Source organism: Eptatretus burgeri, chromosome 18, assembly GCF_056783735.1.
Source record: "Eptatretus burgeri isolate ZD-2024b chromosome 18, Ebu_testis_v1, whole genome shotgun sequence".
Lineage (NCBI taxonomy): Eukaryota > Metazoa > Chordata > Myxini > Myxiniformes > Myxinidae > Eptatretus > Eptatretus burgeri.
The window spans coordinates 29,781,646-29,798,185 of record NC_140978.1 but is presented as its reverse complement, the minus strand read 5'-3'; the positions used below and the strand labels follow the sequence as shown (position 1 = coordinate 29,798,185).

Below are 16,540 nucleotides of genomic sequence, written 5' to 3'. Positions count from 1 at the left end.
GTGGGTATTTGGTCGTATTCTTAATTGTTTTGTTCTTCTAAATGACATCCTGCGCTGTGTCAGCTTCTGCACATGTTCGTATACGTATGTCGTACATGGTATATTTATGTTGTTTATTTACACAGAAACACTCGTTATAATCTTCACAATCATACAAAAGTTTCCTCATGCAATTTTAACGAACTCCTCATTCACCAAAACAATGCTGCAAAAACATAATCTTCACATAAGTTTACAATCACGGTAATGTGAAAGCAAATCATGTGGAAATACTTTTATTTTCTCCTTTCAGGTCCACGTATTTAATACATATGCAAATTTAGCAGACACGTGGCACCAGCAATGGGTTGACCCGGGCGACACCTTTTATTTGACACCTTGATGGACTTGGCACGCAAGAGCGATTCCTCAGGAGCCTTTTGTGGATTCAAATTGCACAACAGGAAACCCGATCATCGGTTTGGCATTGCCAGCCATCCCAGAACAGTGTATATAGAGTCGTGTACATGGCTCTGGATCAATCTCTAAATTCAAGTGTTTTCAGTCTCAAGTGTTTTCTCTGAACAGGGTCCGATCTTCAATGCGGTGCCTTTCATTGAACCTCTTGGTGGAATTTCGTCCCTACGTCATAGGTTTATTTTTGTCATCATGCCGAGTATGATCATCTTTCTGTAAAAGGAAGCTCTTCCATGAATACCGATTACTGTATTAAGCCTTAAACGCATGTTAACTTTTACTAACAAACAACACTTTACATACGGTTGTGCAATGAAACATGTTGGTAGTGTCCTTGCTTATAATCCCAGAAACCGTTGGAATTTCTAACACCAAGCCAAGATGAGGGTTCATTTATTATACGAACTACACCTGGTTGATGACACTCATTTGTGGTCAATTACATACCTATTTTGGTCAGGACGTTTCAACATGTTCATATAAGCACAATAAAATTGGACATAACGAGAAAAGCTACTCACAGACTGGATTATCCAGTACAGCCATGGTACGATGATGTGATTGTGCATTCATGAAATCACCTTGTAATATACCCTTTTAAAACTTTTTAATAACTGCTCTGAAAATGAATTTTGCCATTTCAAAGCACACATCGACAGTACTGTTATGAACTTAGGTGGTTAGTTTTTGTGTGAGTGGTTTGATATATTTATTTTGTATATAGTAAGTAGACATATAGATTTAGCTTTTCCAGAATTTGCTTTGTGGTTGCTATATGATTGCAACATACCTTTTATATTGTCTGTATTGCCTTATGGTTGCATCTCACCATGCAAACTACAAGTAAATGCAAAATGCAGGAATTACAGCCATTGTTGCTGACAGCCCTTGGATATTCTTCATGAATTGCTAAATGCGAAAAATTTACCCAGACTGTGTGCCAAGAGTGTTTCATAGTTCCAATCATATTAAACTATAAAAGCAAGATGCACTGGGGAGTAGAGTGGGGGGGATACACTACCTCTATGTCTCTAGTTTTCCTTCCTGGCTCACCCTGAGTATCTTTTTTTAATTTTACCAAATGTGTAGCACTGACTACAAGTGTTCAATTGTGTGTGCTGGCATGGGCCTCCTACTGAACATTCCTGAGATGGCAGAGTCCAAGAACATCGAGGTGAGAGGGGCTGGGCGGGGCGTGCTGACGTGTAATCATGCTACCACTTCTGAATGACTGCTTTTCCTGAAGAATAATTCCTCAGCACCAGAAAAACAGTTAAGGGCATCTGCAGCACAAACAACACAACACAGCACCGCACATCTGGTGTGGAGCAACGGCATAGTGCAGATCAGCTGGGCTGAGTGTGGTTGGAAAATAAAATTAGTTCAATATCTATATCAAATAAAATAAATGCAATGAGGACTGAGTCCACCACCTGTGGCCGAGATAACACCCAGACTAGTCAGGGCCTCACATGCGGCTTTTTCACCATGACATGGCTCAAGGAGAACAGCGAAGGCACCCCCTGCTCACCCAGGCTGTTGCTATAAATGAGATTCTAACTCTGAACAAAGACTTCGAAGAACACCAACTACTTGTACTAGCAAGTTGTTCATGCCCACATGGGATTCTAAATGGGGGCGGCAAAAATTGCAAATGATATCTGTCATCGAGCCGACAAGCTGGGAGAAACAATTCACATTCATTGCCACATCTGATGCAATTTAAATGCTGTAATGGCAGCGACGCGCTCCGTTTGAAACTGTTTGTTCAATACATGTAGCTTTTTACCCTTCAGCCCGAATTTGGATATGGGGTATTGTCGTCACAGGCGTTGTTCGTCCGGGCGTCCATCTGTCAACTTTTGGTTTCCGTCAATTTCGAGGAGAACGCCTTGTCCGATTACATCCATTTTTGCAGTGTGTGCTGGGGCTGGGTAGAGGAAGGTTCCTTTCGATAATCAGTGCAATTTGATTCTCGGCTAGCCCACCAGGGGGCCAAAACTGAAAACCTAGAAATGGCTATTTCTCCTGAAAGAATGGCTGGATCATCGCCAAATTTTGATCACAGCTATATCTGATGAGCATACATGATATATAACCCGGGTTTTTTATTTGACATACTTTTCAAGGTCACAGAGGTCAAAGTTCATACTTCGGTGTTCGGGCGTCCGTCAACTTTTGGTTTCCGTCAATTTCGAGGAGAACGCCTTGTCCGATTAAATCCATTTTTGCAGGGTATGTTGGGGTTGAGTAGAAGAAGGTTCCTTTCGAAAATGGTTGCGCTGCGATTTTCAATGTGGCCTCCATGGCAGCCATCTTGAAATTGGTTTCCGTTGATTTTGAGGAGAACTCCTTGTCCGATGAAATCCATTTTTGCAGGGTGTGTTGGGGATGAGGAGAGGAAGGTTCCTTTCGAAAATGGGCGCGCTGCGATTTTCAGTGTGGCCGCCACGGCAGTCGTCTTGAAATTGGTTTTCCTCAATTTCGAGAACGGCTTGACTTGTCCGATGAAATGCATTTTTGCAGTGTGTGCGTTGGAGTTGAGTAGAGGAAGGTTCCTTTCGAAAATGGGCGCACTGCGATTTTCACTAGCCGCCACGGTAGCCATCTTGAAGTCTGATTGATTTTCGATATGACGTCCAACGTGCTCTAACTGACTGCATCATCATGATAGCACTGCTTCCTTTTACAATGCATGGGCTGAGGGGTTACACCTGCTTTACGGAGCTATTTTTGATTCCGAGGAGAGGAGATTGGGATCATACTCTGTGCAGAGCGTTGGTGCTGCTTAAGAAGTCTCCTTGGCTATTGGGCACAATTCTGGACGGGTCACCACTCCGACACAGTGTACCAGCATGCTGGCACTCATTTTGCTGACCGCGGAAGGATGACAGGCCGAGTTAACCCCACCTGAGCAGGATTTGAACTCAGGACCCTTGGATCCAAAGCCCGCCACCCTAACCATTAAGCTAACAGATTCCTAGGGTCCGTAATAAAAAAATTGTATTTGTGTCAAAGCCGGTGACCAATTGAAAATGAATGGTACGAAGATAAAAAAATAATTATTTTTTTATCAGTGCTGAGGATTTAAGGTCTTTGTGGTTAACCATTTTATTGAGTTGAAGGATTTTGTTCTTATGCTTGTGTAATCATTGCACTTCTATTAATTATTAAACTATTATAAATAAATGTATGCAGTATTGAAATAAATGTTTAAAAAAAAAATGAACTGGCTCTGTTCCTTTCTCTGGAGCTGTCGATGTAAATGGTTAAACTTGTGTAAAATAATTTTTTCGTTAATCTGAGCTGTTTCAACAAATCACATGATAAGGCACCAGAGGAACTTGACTAACTCCACCACCAAAAGGTCAGCCTTTCACTTTGCACACACTGCCATTGGTCAGTCCTTCACTCTGTCCATCCACCACAGGTCAACATTATACTGTGCAGATTCTGCTACAGGTCAACCTTAGTTATACTTTACAAACTCCATCACAAGTCAGCCTTTCAAGTTGCAAACACCACTATGAGCTTTTTACTTTGTACACACCACCACAGGTCAGCATCCATTCACAGCTTTAATATAATAAATTATGCAGTGTATATGCCTGAGTCACATTCAATGGCATTGTCTGCATCTTTTATAAACATACAGTGCTGCTTAAAATGATGTACACATTTTAAAAGTGCCCTGTGTTTTTGAGTACATCACACAGGTACACCAAAATGTTTCAGGTATAACAGAATCTTCTGATGAACAACATCTCCATAACCTCCTCTTGGAAAACAAAGCCCATGTCACACATCCCAAAGCTCTGTTAATGAGTCCTTCAAAGTGCACGTCCATGTGTCTATCTTACCTCACAAAATGCTCCCACCCTCTGGTTTTGCATTCATCTACAGTTTCTTTAAAGTACAAAAATTCCACAATCTTCCAATGAATCCTACTTTATTCTGTATGCCAGGGTGCATGTTTCTGTCAGTAGAGTCTGAGTATCCCACTGGCGTTACTCAATTTAATTTGGACTTTCGATATCTAGGCTTTGATGATGGATTCCCACTTAATCTACGTGTGCTCGGATTGTACATACACGTACAGCAAAAACACCAAAGGCTGACCACCGACTCGGTGTGCCGAGAAAACTTTCCACTAATCACGAGCCAGGGTTTAGGCGAGTTGTTATAAAATTCCCGGATTTTGATTGGAGGGACGTTCTCACACTCACGTGACACCCACTCAGCCTGGTGACATTTATGCAGTAGAAATTTGACAAAAGTGATCCCTGTATAACATCTTGCTCATTATAAGTTTGAGTTAGAGGATTGTAATCTGCAAACACGTTAGCATTCTGACGTGTGTTCTACAGCACATTGCATGTTGAGTAATGAACAATGCACTTTTCTCTTTTGTGAAAAATGCGCTACCCAGTTAAGTCCATGTGGCTAGCAGATCATTTCCCAGCCGATTATACGATCCTTGACAACAAAACAAAAAACAAAGAAAGCGTTAAAGCCAACCATTACAATATATGGTTATCATATAACAATAACATTTTAAGATTAACAACATATGATAGTACTTGAAGGGAAAATTCAATTAAAAAAAAACAAAACAAAACAACCAGTCATTTCTTGTAAATGAGGCTTTTCAAAATGTCGGACTTGCTGGAATGATCATCAAAAAAGACGAGTCGAGAGAAGGACCACAAACTCAATTAGTTTACACTTCACAACCCTGTACAGTCCTGCTTGGAGTTTACAAAAAACCTTTTTTGGGCCGTTTGTGTCCATCCGCCAAGCCCAGCCTGTTTCTCACATACGCCGTAGATTTTGTAAACTTCAGAGGCAAGTGACTTGGTAAAAGCCATCTCGTCTCGCTTCTCTTTCTTTTTTTCTTCTTCTTTTTTCAAACAATTGGCTTGGGTAGGCTCCACTACATTCTTCAACCCTGGCTTGAGCAGACTCCATAAACCAAGTCCATACACCACAGACGGTTAATAAAAAAACTCCACGTGTAGACAAGCTATAGGTCTTTCACCCAAACTCACCAAAGTGCTCTTCATTGTAGTGCGAATGTCATTCTGACATCGTGGTGACAGCAGTTGGCTAGAAGTAGTTTTTCACAACGGTAGAGATGGTCGGAAATAAAAGCGTACAAGCCGGTTGTCCACGACAAGTACTAACGGGTGTCCGTTAGAAGATCCCTCTCGACCGTAATCCCCTCTCTGACACCTCCCAACACGCCCTCGTGAAGTTTCCGAATGTGCTTCTTTAGGTCAAAATTCCGACAGAACCCTTTGCCGCACTCTTTGCACGTGAATGGCTTTTTGTCTGTGTGCGTGTGCATGTGAAAGGTGAGGTTGTACACCTGGTGGAAGGCTTTGCTGCACATGCTGCACTTGTACTGCTTTTCCACGGAGTGTGTAAGCCGATGGTTCTTGTAGTTTCCTGGCAGGTTTGGGGACAGTTGAATGAGCGAATGATTTTTCTCTCGTTTGGAGAACGTGGTGCTGAAAAAAATCTTTTAAAAAAAAGACCGAACGGTAACAGCAAAAGGAACATTTCAATGGTTTTGCTGTCATCATGATGGCATCTCGAGAACTTGTGTCCCTCCCCCCCCCCCTCCTCACCTTTTTGATGAAAGCCCTTTCCACACACCTCGCACACAAAGGGCTTGAAGCCAGCATGGATACGTGCATGTGTGTTCAAAGTTGAGCTGCGGTTAAAGGCCTTGCCACATTGCATGCATTTGTGTGGTTTCTCCTGGAAGGGGGATTTTTGGACATTGGAAGGTGGAGGAAGGAAAGAATACTCAAAATCATTGCCAGTTCATATGCTTGTGAATAGAGTGGTGGGGTTTCGGTTTAGGAATAACGTAATGAGTTTCTGAATGGAAGGATGATGAGTTTGTTCAAGAGAAGATGGCTTGGTGAATGGGGGTGATGGATTTAGGATCAAAGTAGTCCGTTTATTAAGTGATGATGGGTCTGTCAAAGGTATGATGGGCTTGTCAATGGGATGATGGGCTTTGTGAATGGGGTGATTATGGGTTGGTGAATGAGATGGTTGGAAAGTTTCAGACAATGTAGGAGGGTTAATAGGGTGTGTGGGGGAGGTGAAGCGGGGGGGGGGGGGGGAGAAGACAAAATCATGACCAGTTGTATGTGAATATGTATGTGAACATGGTGATGGGTTGTGAATATGGTTATAAGATTTGGTTCAAATGAATTGGTTTAATCAGTGATTATAGGTTTGTCAAGTGTATGATGGGTTTTGTGAATGGGGATGAGAGGGGATTTTCAGATAAAGTAAGAGGGTGGCAGTGGGATGGGTTTAGAGTAAATCATGGCCAGTTAATATGTTTGTGAATAGGGTGATTGATTGCGAATACGGTGAAAGTTTAGGTTCAAAGTCATGAGTTTGTGAATCGAGTGATGATAGGTTTGTGAATGAGGCGATGATTTTAGGATCAAAGTCAGGGCTTTGTGAATGGAAGTAATAGGTTTTTGATCAGTGATAATTTAGAGAATGGTGTAATGGGATTACAGAATGCTTTATGTACATGCTCTCATTGTGACACTCAGCATTATTTGATGACAAAATAAATGGTGTTTAAAAATTCATCCAGCATACACTCTTCAAGCTACCAACAGGAACGCAATTTCTGGAGGAATTCCAGAACTTTTTCAGGTGTTCATAGGCATTAGCATCACTGGTACATTGTTTTGGCATTGACACCATTACTTCACGTCATATATATATATATATATATATATATATATATATATATATATATATATATATATATATATATATATATATATATATATATATATATATATATATATATATATATATATATATATATATATATATATATATATATCCTGTTGAAGCAAATAGAAAGACATTCGGACAGTGTTGGACGTGTACCTGTTCCGAGTGCCGGCTGCAAAAACACAATCAGAGGGGGGGGGGGAAAGCCCAAATCCCCGGAGGGACGCGTGGTGACTTTGAACCGGCTGTGGGCCAAAAGGTTAACAAAGTCCTTGCGGCGGGCCCAATGCACCAGGCTTTCTCGGCCCGGATCATGCGCACCAGCTCCATGACTGGACGGAAAATTGCAAGCAATCCCATGTGCCATCGGTGCCCTGAGCCTCAAAAGCCACCGGATAAGCCACCCCTAACAATGCCAGTGCAATCGTCAGGAAATGCTTGTAAAATGAAAGGTTTGCACTCGCTCTGGCTCATCCTTTATTGTAAATGGATGAATTAAGTTGGTGAGATGATTTGGATGATGAGACAATTTGGGTGATGAGACGGTTTGGGCGACAAGATGGTTTGGAGGACAAGACGGTTTGGGTGACGAGTCGGATTGGGCGACGAGACAGTTTGGACAATGTGAGAGTTTGGAGGACAAGACGCTTTGGGGGATGAGATGGTTTGGGGGACAAGACAGTTTTGGGCGACGAATCAAATTGGGTGATGAGACGTTTGGAGACAGTTTGGAGGATGAGATGGCTTGGGGGACGAGACAGTTTGGAGGACAAGATGGATGGGGGAGGAAATGGTTTGGGGAACGAGACGGCTTGGGGGATGATACGGTTTGGGTGACGAGACGGTTTGGGGGACGAGATGGTTTGGGTGGCGAGTCAGTTTGGGCGACGAGTCAGATTTGGCGATAAGACGATTTGGACGACAAGATATTTTGGGGGATGAGATGGTTTGGGCAAGGAGACGGTTTGCACGATGAGATGTTTTGACGGACAAGACGCTTTGGGGGATGAGATGGTTTGGCGGGCGAGGTGGTTTGGGAGTCAAATCAGATTGGGCGACTAGACAGTTTGGGCAACGAGATGGTTTGTGCGACCAGAGGATTTGGGCGAGACAGTTTGGGCAACAAGATGGTTTGTGTGACAAGACTGTTTGGGCAACAAGACGGTTTGGACGACGAGACAGTGTGGGTGATGAGAGTTTGGGTGACAAGGCTGTTTGGGTGATGAGACGGCTGCAGAAGAAACCTACAAAAGTAAAGTTATTTAACTCCATCTAAAATAGTCTACTGTGACTTACAAAGTTGGATTATTTATGCATTTTGAGCAATCTCCCCACCAATGATTTATTATCAAATAAGGCTTCATTGGAGGAATCCTCCTCTCATTTATAACAATGATGTTTCCTCCTATATAAGCTATGAAAAGCCTCACGGGAAGTTTTGGGATATGCATTGCATCAATATGGGGTTCTAAAGGCTCTGATATCCATTGATGATAGGTCTTGAGCATCATTTTGAGTGTAGTCATTATTTATTTCATAGATTTGTCACATAATTACTCTTGTTAACTACATCTTTATACCACTTGTGCATGTGACAGGCAACATTGTTTAACAAAGAATTTGAAGGCGAAGGGACAGCGTTGTACATATAAAGAGCTTAAGGACTTACATTTGGAAACATCATCGCTATTGAGGAATTGAGAAGTGTAAAAATAAATTGCTATTGCTTTTTCTTTTCACTACTCCTTTTTGGCACACCATGGTCTGTCCACATTTTGGGAGAAGAGCCAAGTCGTAATCCAACGTTCGCCTTCCCAACCTGCTTTTCTCACTTAGTAAAGCCAATCTGCCTTGATCAAAAGAATCGTCAGGGTGCCACGAATACAGCAGTTATTATGACTTTTCAGTCGGCATTGCAATCCATGTGCTCGTCTCCTTATTGGGTGTAGCTCAAGTAAGAATTTGGGATTTACCCGGGATACTGGTACACATTGGTATATTTTCATCCACGAGTAAATGCTAACTGATGGAAAAGCCGAGATAACGCTCCCTTTAAAAATGAAAGGTGTAATCGATCAAACCCATACTGGACAGTTTAAGAGTCCAGGACACTACCTCACTCCCAGTCCAGTGCACTATCCCATCTGCACCAACATGTTGATATTGTTTTAAATCCTTTAGCACAATGCAAGTCACACCAGCCCATAACATACATACCACATACCATTTAGCACAATGAAAGCAGCATCAGACCTTACTGATGCTATGATTCCATGCACCATTAGGTACAGTTAAAGCAGCACCAACTTAATCCATGCCAATATACCATGCATCATGAGGCACAATACCAGCAGCACCAACCCATACCATGCTATGTGTATGATACCGTCTAACATTAGGCACAATGCAGGTAATACCACCCTGTACCTTTGTGTGAATGATTTTGTGCCGACATAGAGTACTGGCTTGTCGAAAGCCTTTACCGCAGACCTTGCAAATAAATGGTCGTGCTCCTGTGTGTACAGGCATGTGCCGGGTCAGGTTGTAGTGAGCGTTGAATATCTGTAGGACAAAGAAAATACATTTGATTTTGTTCTTATGCTTTTTAAGAATTCTCAACTTTAGGAAAAAAAGCAGTGCTCTTGCTGTTACCCAAGCCAGAGCTGACAATCCAGGAGGAAACCAAAGAAACATGTCAAATGGAGTCATCCAGCACATGCTTCATTGTCACTGAGATACTGCAGCATGAGTATTTATTTGGCTGAAACCACAAAAGAAACATTAACACTCCTCTCCCATTCTTCCTCTCCCCCCCCCCAACCCCCATTTCCCAACTGAGCGTCAAATGGTAATTTGATATTAAAATAATAAATAAATAAACAAGCAGTCATAGACTGGTACTTTTGAAATCGTCAAGTTGACCTGACCTTGTCGAATAAAAGCTGTCTCTAGAGAAGGTAGCGACGCAAACGAGAAGTTTCTACGATGATTCTGTACCAAACCATCAAAAATCATAACGTCGACCGAAGCAAAAATCTCCATTTCTCCACGCAATTATTTAATATTATTTTATCAAAGTCTCAAAACTGTAATATTCGGCCATCCACCAACAATCTTTACATTATCCGACGGCTTAGCGAGTCAGGCATGCGACGATAACCTTTATTGGGATAAAAAAATGATTTTAAACACCATCTTTATCGAAAACACCATCAGTGCGCACACGGAAAACCTTTACGTGATCAACGACACCTCTGCTCGAGCGCGCTGCACCACGTGACAAGCCGTGACACGGCGAGTGAAATATTTTTTATACAATCATAAAACGTCTCCAAAACATCCGATTTTTTTTTTTTACCAGAATTTCGACAACCGAGTTTTAAGCGTCCTAAGCGATCGCAAAAAACCGAAGACAAAATTAAAATCGAAGTTAAAACGAACTCGTAACATCGACCAAAGCAAAAATACTCGATTTCTCCACATGAATTTTCGGAATTATGTTTGACCTCACTGTGACCTTGACCTTTGACCGATTTTGACCAAAATCTAATCAGCACTAGCCATCACCCTCCTGAATCACGTGGTGTAATTTGACATTGGTAGCTTCTTCCATTCTCGAGTTATCGTGCCTACAAACAAACACACAAACACACAAACAAACAAACAAACAGAGGACGGAAGTCATCAATATACTTACGAAATCTAAAGATTTCGTAAGTAAAAAATCTCCAGTAAAGGTGCTGATGTGACGTCACAGGAAGCAATCTCTTCGAGAATGAGTTTTAAAGTGTCTGCATAACAAGAGCTTTGGCTAAAGGAAAATATGATAGCAATAAAACTATATAACATGTAGAATATATATATATATATATATATATATATATATATATATATATATATATATATATATATATATATATATATATATATATGTAGTCTGTATATCATGTCGATATATTGATGGGATGAGGTACTTAAAATAGGCATAAAAGTTTATCACATGTATAAAAGTAAACGTTTCTCTGCAGGCGTCTGAATTCACCAGTAATTTGGCATTATTATTTTTAACGTCTTCACACAAGGAAAGTCAGTTGAAGCAATTTTGCCCACTTGGTTTGTGCCACATCCCAACTTCATAATGTATTCGGTTCTGCTTAAATGAGATATATATATATATATATATATATATATATATATATATATATATATATATATATATATATATATATATATATATATACAACATTTTGTTCCTCTTTATTTACAGGAATCATTGTGCACAAAGAAATCATAAACCAAAGGCAAACATTGCACAAAGTTAAAATGAGGGAAGAGGTCACACATAAACAATGCAAAATCATAAATTAAAAATAAGGACACTATCAACAAGTTCACATAATGATTCCTTCACACACCACTTCTGTGAAAACAACCTAAAATCACTGAGTTGAAATTCAAAGTGCAAACGTGATGTGACAATAGCTTTAAGAAGATGAACGACATCGTCATCAGGATTGTCGGTATTTTGCATTCTATGCTTCCTTGACAGGTATACAGCGAGTTTAGCCTCGGAAGACAAATAATTTGCTAAAAGACACTCATTTTTGCATCGGTAAGAGATACTAAAACCGAAAAAAAAAAAACTCAATGTGTAAAAACAAGGCCTAGCCCTCGGAGTACATGTGATAACATCATAAAAAGGGGGGCCAGCCTTGGGCACTCAATAAAAATGTGGAAAATATTTTCAATAACACCACAGAAAGGACACTTCCGTGTTATGAGAACATAGTCGGGTCAAAATACCACCTGACCCACAACAAATTGCAACAAAAGCTTTTTCAGTGGTTTTCATTCCTACTGGATATACTGATCAACAGAAAAAAAGTCTACCAAAATCTGACATCCGGAAATGGGTTAAAAACAGTCATTTTAAAGATGGCCGCCACTGGGCTTTGAAATAATGAAAAACAGCTATAACTTCTTCAACAATTGTGATTAAAAACATAATTGTTGGTTCTGGTCCATGGTTTTAATGGATCAGCAATCCACTGGTGTCAATAAAATTTAGATCTGATTAGTATTTAACATGAAATCCAAGATGGCGGCAAAATTCAAGAGTGCAAAAATCAATAAATTTTCCATCTGAACCAAAATCACTGAACACCTGGTGCCACTGAAACATTTATTTGTGAACATTACATAATGGCAGTTTAGGTTACAATTTCAGTCCTCATCACTGTCCTCCAGTTCCCCAGAGGCTTGATTTAGTGGATTGCCACAAAACGTCACTTGGCATGATCCACATGCAGACGTACAAGGAAGCCCATTCTTTCTGCAGCTGCAACGGGGTGTGTCACAAGCTGTGGTGCAGTTGCAGTGTATCATCTTCAGAAGAGTGTCTGGTGCAGCATTCATGGCAGTCATGATAGGTACAAATCGATTGTCTTCAAGTCCCCAGCGCTAGTCCAGAAGATCGAGGTCACCCTCCATCCCCATCCAAACCATGACCTGGTAGTACACTTAGACAATGAAACTTGGTGGCAGATTCCGTTGGGGGGAAGACGTTCAGGTGTAACGAAAGACTTAGCAGTCGCGACCTTCTTTGTGAATATCTTGTAATGCATGGCTGCCAGAGAACTTGTGCTCTCCCCACCAAATATAACGGTCATCGCTTGGCTGCCAAGTTTCTTTATTTCAGCGTGGCTGACGCCTCTTGAAGTGAATGCATCTGCACACAACTGGAGGCCTTGATCATCTTCCACGAGTTTCTGAAAGACTGATTTTTTTCCCAAAGCCATACACACGAGATGTTGAATCACATCCTGTGAAGGCGTGCAGGAATAATAGTTGAGTGCACAACTTATTCCCAAGAAGATGCTTCATCCGATTGATGTCATATACTTTCAGATTGCTTCTTGACTGGTTGTCTGATCTGAAATATAGTGGTTTTCCATCTGCTATACAGTAATGGAGCAAAAAATACAAATCTGTGTCCTCTCTGATTAGTTTGGTGGAATGCAGAATTGTGCTGTTTACAGCTGTCTTGGCAATGTCCATATCAGCGTCCCCTTCTGCCTGAATAACTGTGCAGCCCACTTTCTTCAGCTGATCACCTATTAAGGTGATCTTGTGGTTCTGGAGGTCTCTCAGGAACAAGGGCTTAAACACACAAAAAAATAAACAGTACGTTTTTTTTTCCATTGAGTTAAAAGGGATAAAACCTTGAAAGTGAAGTAAAAGTTATGGAAAGGGGTGTTGGAGTGAAGGTATGGGGTCCAGCTGTGGAGTCCATTTTAACTCGAACTGCTTGAAAAAGCGTAGAATTAGAGAAAATTCTCCCTATGACTCGAATGGACCGAATTCCAGTGGCCACAGTGACCTCGGCAGCTGGCTTCCATTTATAAAGAAAAGGAGTTCTAAAATATTTAACCTTTGTGTGTCCAACATCAATAAATTTTTGCATAAAATTGCGATCACCACAAACCCCTTTAAAAGGAGGGTTTAGAAAAATGGGCTCGTTTAAAAACATTTTGAGAGAGTAACTACTGTCATCACGGCAGACGGTGACTGCCTGCCACGCCTCCAGCATGCTTCTATAGAACAGGGGCACTGATGTGATGTCAACTTTCTTGGTGTCCATGAGAAATTCTTGATCATAGCCAAGTTTCCCTGCCTGCCGATGCATGCAGTGAGCGAAGGCTTTCCAAGAGACATCCGTTTATAGCAGCCTGCGCAACGAAAGGAGGCGAAAAGCCATCACTTTACTGGTAACGCCAACCAGCCCCTGTCCTCCTTCAGCGATAGGCAGGCTTAGCACACCGGGCCGGAGCCAGGGCTCCCCCCCCCCCCAAAAAAAGAAGTCAATAAAAATAGATTATAGTTTTTTTAAGAATGAAATCTGGGGGTTGTAGTGCCGTAAAAATATGCCAAAGCATTGATGCCGCAAGGTTATTAATAACAAGGGTTCGCCCCCGATATGAGATTTGACTAAATAGTCCCTTTCATTTTAGTAACCTCCTCTCAGTTTTATTCATTAAAAATTCCCAGTTTTTTTAAAACAAGATTTTGAGTGCCAAGGAAGACACTGAGATAAAAAAAATTCCACCCCATGCCCATTTAAGTTGCTTGGGCAGGGTCGGAGGAATGGCGCCATTTTGCAGACCAAGATAGAGAGCTTTGCTATTTTTCCAGTTTACTTTGATGGAGCTTGCCAAACTGAATTCATGGACACAGTGGACCAAGGCAGAGACATCCTCATCTGAATGGATAACCACACAAAGATCATCCACATAGGCAATTACTTTAACTGAGTTCGCCATTGGTTGGAGAAGAAAACCATGAAGATGTTCCCGCACCGAATGAGCAAAGGCTCAATTACTAGGGAATAGAGAAGGCCGGACAAAGGGCAGCCTTGACGAATGCCTCTATTCGCTGGGAAAGGCTGACATAAAATATTATATATTTGAGTGAACTAAAAATGTTGTTATACAGGAGCTGTATGTGAGATATAAAAGTTGCCCCAGAACCAAACCCTCGTAAAACAGAAAAAAGATAGAGGTGATCAACAGTGTCAAAGGCTTTTTCTGGACTAGGAAAACCAAACTAACATTTTTTTCCTCAAGAGTGCAGATGTCAATCATGTCTCGCACAATAAAAATACTGTCGTGTATTGTTCTTTTTGGAACACAATAGGATTGATCAGGGTGTATAATTTCCCCAATCACGGGTCTGAGCCGGTTGGTAAGAACCTTTGAGAAAATTTTATAATCCGTGCAGAGCAATGATATAGGACGCCAGTTGCACGGTTGATGAAGGTCACCTTTTTGGGGGACAAGGGCGAGTACAGCCCTGCGACAGCTTAATGGCAACAGATTTAATCGGAGACCGTCAATCAGAGCACATGAGCTTCATGTAACTCTGGTCCCAGAAGGTTTTATAAAGTTCTACAGGCATTCCATCTAGTCCAGAGGCTTTGCCTGTTGGTAGAGTATGTAGGGCAGCCTGAAGTTCCTCCAAAGTTATTTCCTTGTCTAGTTGTAGAGGTACAGATTCTGATAAGGTGGGGAGAGAAGAAGTCAGGGATTTCACAATCTCATCATCAGTGCTCTTGGCTTGGTAGAGTTCAGAGAAGTCATCCTTGAGTAAAACTCTGATGTCTTTTTGGCAGTGCGTTATTCTTCCTTCCTTCGTCTTTAGTGAGGCTATCTGCTGACTTGTTTTTTTCCGAACTTCCAGTCCGAAGAAGAACTTGGAGGAAGTATCCAAGCGATACAGGTTTTCCATTCGGAGACGGATCAGAGCTCCCCTGGCCTGCTTTGCACGGAGCCCAGCAAGAAGGGCTTTTTTCTTTGCCAGCAAAAAGTTGGTCCTTTCAGTATTAGAGGCTGAGAGGTTGGATTGCAAAAATAGTATCTCTCTGGCAACCAGAGATTGAAGGGCAGAGTCATGTCGAGTTTGATAAGCTCCGTATTGCTGGCAGAAGGATCTTATCTGTGCTTTGGCATTGTCCCACTATTGCACAAGATGGGGAAAGGAGGGTTGACGTTGGAGTAAAGTTCTCCAAAAAACACAAAAGGCAGAAAGGAATAAATGATCCTCGAGGAGGCTAACATTAAAAGTCCAGTAGGCAGCACCTCGGTTACGAATTGGTAGGTGATTGCGAATCAGACCACATGATGGTCTGAGAAACCACTGGGGACGATACGAATATGGGTCACAATATTGAAAAAAATCATTATTAATATAAAAACGGTCTAACCTTGCGAGGGACAGACAGCCATTTAAACAATGACATCACGTGTATTGTCGTGTTGATTGATTAAAAGTCCTCCAAATGTCAATAAGGGAGAAGGTTGTCAAAGTCCGAGCCAGGGGCATAATGCTCGCTGGGTGAGGCTCTTTCCCATTGCGATCAATGGTAGAATCCATCGTGCAGTTAAAATTCCCTCCTAAACAAACAAATCCATTAAAATCTAAGTATGTGAGGGATGTTTCTAACTGCGTAACAAAACAAGTTCGATCCGTACTGTCACTCAGTGCATAGACTTTGAATATTGTGTGTTTAAAACCATTAAGAGTAAAGGTGAGTGAGATTAAATATCCTTTAACAATTTCATTAAAATCAATAATGAGATTACAGAGAGAGGGATGTACAAAGACGGCTACCCCAGCTCTGGGACACTCTAAGCTGCTGAAGAACCATCTTCCTTTCATCAGTCTCTCCCATTCGCTCATACAGGGGGAGCTACATCTGGTTTCCTGTAAGAGTAAAAATTCAATGTGGTTCTTCAATACAAGCTCCTTAACT

General features: G+C 41.4%; 1 protein-coding gene across 5 annotated transcripts in view; it reads right to left on the bottom strand.

Moving 5' to 3' along the window:
• Window positions 1–4,015: 4,015 nt before the first annotated feature.
• LOC147008808 (uncharacterized) overlaps window positions 4,016–16,540 on the bottom strand; it is a 122,405-nt gene continuing 109,880 nt past the window's right edge. For all 5 annotated transcript variants that reach the window (XM_085863541.1, XM_085863544.1, XM_085863542.1 and 2 more), the window contains 3 exons: window positions 9,661–9,795; window positions 6,087–6,219; window positions 4,016–5,904 (listed from right to left, as the gene is read on the bottom strand). In XM_085863541.1, coding sequence (XP_085719667.1) covers window positions 5,636–5,904; window positions 6,087–6,219; window positions 9,661–9,795 — 537 coding nt within the window. In that variant the 3' untranslated portion in view covers window positions 4,016–5,635. The remainder of the gene's footprint in view (window positions 5,905–6,086; window positions 6,220–9,660; window positions 9,796–16,540) is intronic.